General features: G+C 37.1%; 1 protein-coding gene across 1 annotated transcript; it reads right to left on the reverse strand.

Moving 5' to 3' along the window:
• Positions 1-262: 262 nt before the first annotated feature.
• On the reverse strand, positions 263-4837 carry LOC126805550 (protein IQ-DOMAIN 32). The gene is made up of 6 exons (XM_050532347.1): positions 4564-4837; positions 3378-3773; positions 3114-3293; positions 2493-2555; positions 765-2391; positions 263-680 (listed from the first exon to the last, which is right to left on the reverse strand). The coding sequence occupies exons 1-6, from the start codon at positions 4636-4638 to the stop codon at positions 661-663; spliced, it is 2361 nt and encodes a 786-aa protein (XP_050388304.1). The 5' UTR covers positions 4639-4837; the 3' UTR covers positions 263-660.
• Between the last annotated feature and the right edge of the window lie 2637 nt (positions 4838-7474).

Raw genomic sequence — 7474 nt, forward strand, 5'->3', positions numbered from 1 at the left:
GGGTTACTTGATTCCAATTATTGTATGTCTGAGGATTTGTAGTCTGTAATTGTTAGGGTAATAAGATTGATGTTGTAATTACAATTTTTAACTTGAAGTTAAACGACAAGATAGAATCCAATTATTGGGCTATTAAAACTTTAAAAGGTTCCTCAAAATAAAAAACCTTTAAAAGGTGATGAAGCAGAACGTCAGATTATACTTCCGGTGGAATGCGTCGGAAAGTAACTGAGTAACACCAAAAGTAAGGCAACTGAAGTGAAGAAGTTCAATCTTATTACAATAAACACCTGGCAAAAAGCATACAAAAACTCTCCACCTTATATATTGTGCCTCAAACTTCGGCCAAAACCCAAGCTTTAGGCATCTGGATCAAACCCAAACAATATCACACTGAGATTTATACCATTTGGAACAAGTTACAGAAAACAATAACGAACAAACAGTAGGAAATAAAGAATATAAAATGTACATTAAAACCTCGCTCAGTTTTATATATTTATCGAACTCCAGTAACTAGCGTGGGTTAATTAATTAAGGCGCTATCCAAGCCGGGGAAAACTAGCTACCAGTCAAGTAATCAACATACCCCAAATGTCCAGTTAATGGAGTTGGTCCTCTGCCACCATTGTCTTTCATGTGTCTGATCATTTTACTTCTTCACCTTTGCCATTTTCTCTCTGAGAATAACAGAGTTAAAAAATGTAGTGCAACAACAAACTTGTATGTACAGACACTTCGTTTATTATGAGAAGTAAGCATACCTGATCCCTTTGCACCCTGCTGTGTCTGAGCTTGAGACATGGAGCGCTGGATGCGAGGAGATCCCTGCCTTCCTTTCACTCCAGGTAAGGAATGTCTCTTCTTGATGTAAATCTCCCTCTCTTGCACATCTGGACTCGATCTAGGAGAGGTAGTTGCTTGAAGCTTTGCTCTAGCAGACTCTGTGGCTTGCATGAAATGAGGGATAGAACTGCTGCTGCTGCTATCTCTTGGTTCTTGATCAGCCTGATCAGGTTTAGTTGAACCAAATGAATTACGTCTCTTCCCACTTTTGTTATCTTTACTCGAGGCAGAATCATGATTTGGATTAGAGGGTGATTTCTTTCCTGCAGACAGTGACATGCGTTTTTTATTAGATCCACTCTTGTCAGCTTTGCTCCTCTTCGCTTTCACTGATATCAGACTTGAAGGCGTCCCTTGTTGTGATTCAGGGACAGTCAAATGGCTTCTTGGAGAGGCTTCTGGTGATGACCCATAGGCTTGCATACTTGCTGAAGTGTCCTGTTCTCTCTGTACGTCAGAGGTGGTTCTCTCTGGCTTTGACTCTGCTTGTGGGGGGATCATAGCAACCTTAGAATTAATGGTTTCATCATTGACAACATTAATTTTCTCTGGTTCTGCGACACTGTTACATGAGTTGGAGACTGGGGTTTCCGGGGAATCCTTAGTTTCAACATCAATGTTTATTGTATTGTCTGGACTGCAAATCCTTTCCTCTGAAACTTTCACATGATGCTCATGGTCACGCTCCGTGGCTCCAACATCAGATCTATCAGGCGAATCAAGAGTGGAAGAGATAGAGATTTCGGTGCCACAGTCTGAACCACCCACTTGAACTTGTGATCCATGGGGGATGACTAGATTATCTGGTACACTTGGCTCCTTTGATCTGAGTTCAGAATCGACCTCAGATGAGAATGTGTCCCTTTGTGATTCAACTCCAGAAGCATCTTCAAGAGATGGACTGATTGACCTAGCTGAATTGGTTGTTGAGGTCAGCTCTGCAAATTTGGACTGAGCAGCAACAAATGCAGGATTAGTCACCTTCCTGGAACCAAATACAGATTTCTTTCCATCAGTTTCCAGTTGATCGGTGGCAGATCTTTTCATAGAACGTTTAGGTTGTTCAGTTTCAATAACAGGTTTCTCAGATAAGGCGTTGAACTCCATGTAGGAATCTGCATCTGATAAATTTATTTCAACTGCGCTCTCTTGCACAGCAGATGTACTGGCATTCTCAAACTGAGGCTGCTCATTATTGTGTCTCACAGTGAAAGAGGTGGAATTGATAGGCTGAAAGTTGAAACTGTCGGCATCATAAGTGATCAGACTTTCTTCACTTTCAGAAAGCGCATTCGACTCTTTTATGCTGGAATTTGATTCTTCCATCTCACAATATTGAATCTTAGATTCAAGTGGAGACTCAGTAATTTCTTCCTTTTCTGTTTCCTGCTGTTCTACCACTGATACAGCTTCTTTTAAATGAGGAGTATCCTTTGTTGAGACTGACATCCACATTTCCAACCATTTCCAAGCAGAATCAGAATCAGGCTTTGAAGGATCACACTTAACATGAATAGGTTGGTTCTTCGGTGTTGATTCTAAGAGCTTCAGTTGAAAGAAAAAATACATATATAAATTAGTAGGACATTTGAAGGTACAATAGATAAGCATGTGTAAAACATAAGACAAAAATATGCGTAGTATACCTGGCGGGCAAAGCTGTTGCTCAGGAGCTTTTCAATGGAAATGTAGCTTACATTTGCCTTCTTCTGAGACAAGAAAAAAAGGAACAACGACAACAGATTGTGAGATTGTCTACAAAGTACATTTCTACAGCTAATTATCCAAGTGAAAGTAAAAACTATTGGTCATACAAATATATACTAGATAAATTTTAGTAAACTAACTCAAATGGTAGGAATATATAATTCACTAACCACCTAACGTTGGCAAAAATTATAGTATTGAATCATTAAAGAATTTCAGTTACGAGTTTATACATTAAAGTTCACGCAATCCCCCTACAGCTTTTCTCTCAAAGGATGAATGCAAGTGTGATAAGGGAAGCACGTATATTTTTCTCATATGATGCCCTAGACTTATTAAACATACAAATCAGAACATCGTTTTGCTATTCATGAGGGGGTGATAAATCCTTCCGTTACTAAGAATTCTTCCTATCAGCTTGATCGTGGATGGTTGACAAATTTTATGAGCAGTATATGAATAAATTACTGTCAACTATCATAACAATATCATTAAAGCCAACAAAATATTTGAATAACCTCATGCAGATCATTAGACTAGTTGAATCGAGTGGTATTTACCGAGGTTGTTGACAAATGATTATCCTTCTGAAGAGATTGATGTGCGCGAACAATAGCTTGCATTTTGATAATGGCTTGAACACATCGTAACGTCCCAACAGCATGCCTACGCACCAAATGCCCCCGGACAGCAGCTTGCAACTTAACTACATTTTTCAGATCCAGCAATGATTTTTGGGCCTGTGTAAATAGTTTGAATAAAGAGTTTAGTTGGAGTGCTAATAACTGGAAACTTAGAACTCAATCACCATAAAGAAAAATTACCAATGATCCGCTGACAGCGGTCTGGACAACAACAGCAGCAGCAGACTCGTCCAGTTTGCCGTCACCCTTGCTTTCAGCTTCCAGCTTTTCATCAACTTTGTTTTCATCTTCCAGTTTGTCATCAACCTTACTTTGATCTCCCGATGCATTTTCTGTTGCAGAAACTCTTGGGATCTCAGGAGTCAACAACTGTGGTTTCTCATCAGTGTATTGTATTATAGAGACTTTCTCTGGAACAGTCGTGCTAGCTGGTGATTGGAAAGCAAGAGGGGCAGATTCTGGGCTCTCCTTATTTCCAGAAGTTGGGGTTTCAGTGATCACAGTGGTGCTTAGCACTCGATGCCGTGCAGACCTCTTATGGAAACTCCAGCCACGTTTATCACTTGAACCCTTTCTCTGGAAGAAAAAAAGAGCCTTGATCAATACACTTTGCAGAAGTTACCTCAAAAACCAGGGACCTAAAGGTACCAAAATGAGTCAAAATCATAAGATCACAAAATCTACACCATTACTATCAATATACTTGGTATACTAATAAAAGCAGTTTGCCTGAACATAAAGCCTTTGAACAATAACTTCCTGCTCCAAAGTTGAAAAGTAACAAAGTTTCATAAAACAGGACACCATATAAAATTTAGAGCCATATCACTCCAGAATAGACATTGAACAAGGTCAAAAGCCTTGAACAAACCGATATTCATTTCTAATCTTGTCGCATTAACAAGCGTCAATATCTCAGTAATCATAGCAACAAATCTGTCAATGAACTACAGCCTTCAGTTATACAAAGTTACAAACACAATCAGCATTTCAGATGAATTCGGTTATGAATTCCAGACGGCAATTACTACAGCCAAATTTCCTTACATGTTACCTGTTACCTTTTACAGAAATCCAATCCTACTCATATCAAGTCAGCACAAGTCATACACTAGTCAATTGCAGATCCAAATTCTTAGATCTTACTGCTCCAACTCCTCAGTGCTCAAATTCTCACCGCATCTCAAAGTTACACTAATCCAAATACACTCAAAGCTTTTACAGCCTCGAATTAACGAAACGATTATCAGAAAACAAAAGCACAGCAATAAAACAAAACCATACCATTGATACCAATCGAATCAAAGACACAAACCAAAAACCCGAACATAACGAAGTCAAAAAAGACAGTGAACCAATCAGATACCTCAGAAACATCGAGATCGTCCGCTGAATCGTTGCCGCATGTGATAATCTTGAAGCAGGAGTTTGGTTTCCCCATTGTGCTTCTATCTCTCACTTCTTCTCACTCTAGAAACTCCACTCTGTGTTTCTCTCTCTCTAGTCTCTACGAGACAAAACCGCCTTATGTTGTGGGAATGTGGGAAATGCAGAGCAGCGAGCTTAATGAACTCGGACCCCAACACGTTCCTTAAATCCAGCTAACTCTTCTATCTCGAGTCCGCTTCAGTTTCATCAGGTCCGTTGCACCATATAACGGAGTTCTGCTCTGTTCCTTATGGAGCGACTAAATTTATATTTATCGGAAAATCTCTCTCTCTCTCTCTCTCTCTCTCTCTCTCTCTCTCTCTCTCTCTCTCTCTCTCACCTTTCTTTATTTTATTTCAATAGAAAATAATTCGCAATATTGAAAATACCGCTGGCCGTTTGATCACAATGCTCGCGAGAAATTGGAACTTATCGTCATCAGTTGCCGTTGGATTGATTGGTTTGTTTAAGACGGTTGTAATTACCAAAATACACATTGGCATTTTGGTTTCGATTATAGTCCAAAATTAATTGTTTGATTTGGTCAATCCTATCCTAATTGAGTTTCTTTTGGTGATGAACTAATGATTGACACATACATAGTGTTGAGTTGAAGTATGAAGCATTATAATTAGAGGTGGCCGGGTGGGTCGGAAATAATAGAGCTTATGCTAGTTGACTCAACCTTTATATCTCTAATGATGTTTGGTTCTAATGCAAATTACCAAAAACACGATGGTCATGAATGATTGAGTTTTCCGCCATGTGATTACAACTCTAAGCAATCTCCGTGTAAATGAGCTAGGTTAGGAGATTAGATACTTCCAATAAAATACCTGCAAGCATCTATTTCGTCACCAAGATTAAACACTAACCATAGCGACAAGACCGCGACCGCACGATGCCAAGAAAGTATAAACACCATAAAATGTACGAATCGCACATCCAATGGAAAGGACATCTCACCTAGCCAGTGGCGGATTCTGGATAATCACATCGGGAATGCTTGAAGTTCTAATTTCTAAATCGAAAAATAAGTAAATAGTGAGAATTTGGACGGTACTTAAAAACCATGAAGTAATTTTTTTAACACTTCGTTTTGGCTGAAGTTTTGATATTACATGATTTTAGTCTAATAACCTATAATCATTGAAAAATAATACTTATATTAGACAACTAATAACAATGTGATATTACAATTAGCTACAAAAATTGATAAGTGCACATATATAACCAAACAATTCGATAAAATAGTATAACACGAAAGTCACAAAACAATTTAGGAATATATAATTCTATTCAATCAATTCATAAATCAAGAAATACTTAATTATGTTAATTGAATGAATAAAACAGCTTGAACCGATGAAATGGATGGACAAAAACATGCTTCTTCTTTGTTCTCTTCCTTGACTATTTTAAAAAATAGCAATTAGAAATTAATTAAATCCAAACTCAAAATCAGAAGAATCAAAATAATTAAACGAAATAAAACTAAATCCTAATTCAAATTCTATCACCTCCTTCACTTGAGATGGCCAAACAAAAATTATAAATCCCCAATTCGATCTAGGGAGCTGGCCGAGTAACGCCGTGAAACCAACTTGACTAGTTAATGAAAGACGGTAGTATTGTGGTGGAGAGTGGTGCTAAGGTATGAATTTAGTTTAGGAATTAAGATCTTAGTCTTTGAGGTCAGAAAAAAATGAATTTAATTAATTATTATTCTGTGTGCATGTGAAAATGTTAAGTGTCGGTGAGTTTATGAGATGTTTCCACTTAAAAAAATTAAAAAAATATATATGTATATTACTATTTTTTTTGTGACGTTGGGATGCTTGATCCCACCTAGCTCTTCTCACACCTACAACACATTTATTTCTCTCTCTTATATAAGTACGTAATTAGTACTTATCTATGGTTACTTTTTCCAAGTGTGGTTATCTTTCTTGACACCACTTTATATTTCAACCAGTAATCGCCAAGCAAGTCCATCCCTCAGTTAGTATCAACATCGGCTAATTAAAGTGTAGAAAACTGAAAACCTCATCTAATTGCATTGATAACGTCTTCAATTATAATTCAATCTTTCATGAAACTTAATATTCTTTTATTTAAATTGAAATTTGCATACATTTCGATATCCACTCAACTCATTCATAATTCATGATTATGAATGAATTATTTACATGTGGATTAGTAGTATTGGTTTGATCGTGTTTAATTTTTTTTTATCAACTTGATGGTTTAGTCTAATTCTAGTGTCATTTATAAAATCTGATTGAATAATGGGTTTGATTAATTTGATCAGCTGGACAGCATTACATGGAACTGGTCCCCCGTCATAGCATGCATGTGAGTTGTACTGGATCCCGGTCTTGATGCTTAGCATAACATTTTAGATAAGCTTTGATCACCCAAATTAATCAAGTTTATTGTTAGAAAAATCATAAACCTAACAAGATGGTCCCCGATGACAAGAATCTCATGTGATATTATCACGAGAATAAGGTCGCCGTCGAGATATCAGAGACGATAAAACCGACGGTGGGATTGTGATTGCGGGGACCCAACCGTGGCTTTTTCTTGTGAGGATGATTAGATTAGCTAGACGATGGAGAATAAATGGGAAGGCATAATTGTCAATTTGCTATTCTAGGAATATCCTGAGTGTCAATTTACTATAGTTTTTATTTATGTCAATATACTAACTTTAAGCAAAATTTACTACTTTAGACTTTTCAATATTAGCCAATTTGTTTATTTGAATTTTCATATTAATTCACTTATTAGGGAGAATTAAAAAATTGATATGACAAAATGATAGAAAATTAGCTAATTTTAGAAAC

The sequence above is a fragment of the Argentina anserina genome, chromosome 2 (genome assembly GCF_933775445.1).
Source record: "Argentina anserina chromosome 2, drPotAnse1.1, whole genome shotgun sequence".
NCBI lineage: Eukaryota > Viridiplantae > Streptophyta > Magnoliopsida > Rosales > Rosaceae > Argentina > Argentina anserina.

Coding starts and splice junctions, on each gene's coding strand:
- LOC126805550 (XM_050532347.1), bottom strand. CDS start 4,638: ATGGGGAAACCAAACTCCTGCTTCAAGATTATCACATGCGGCAACGAT. Junction 3,774..4,563: donor ACGATCTCGATGTTTCTGAG/GTATCTGATTGG, acceptor TTTTTCTTCCAG/AGAAAGGGTTCAAGTGATAA. Junction 2,392..2,492: donor GCAACAGCTTTGCCCGCCAG/GTATACTACGCA, acceptor TTTCAACTGAAG/CTCTTAGAATCAACACCGAA.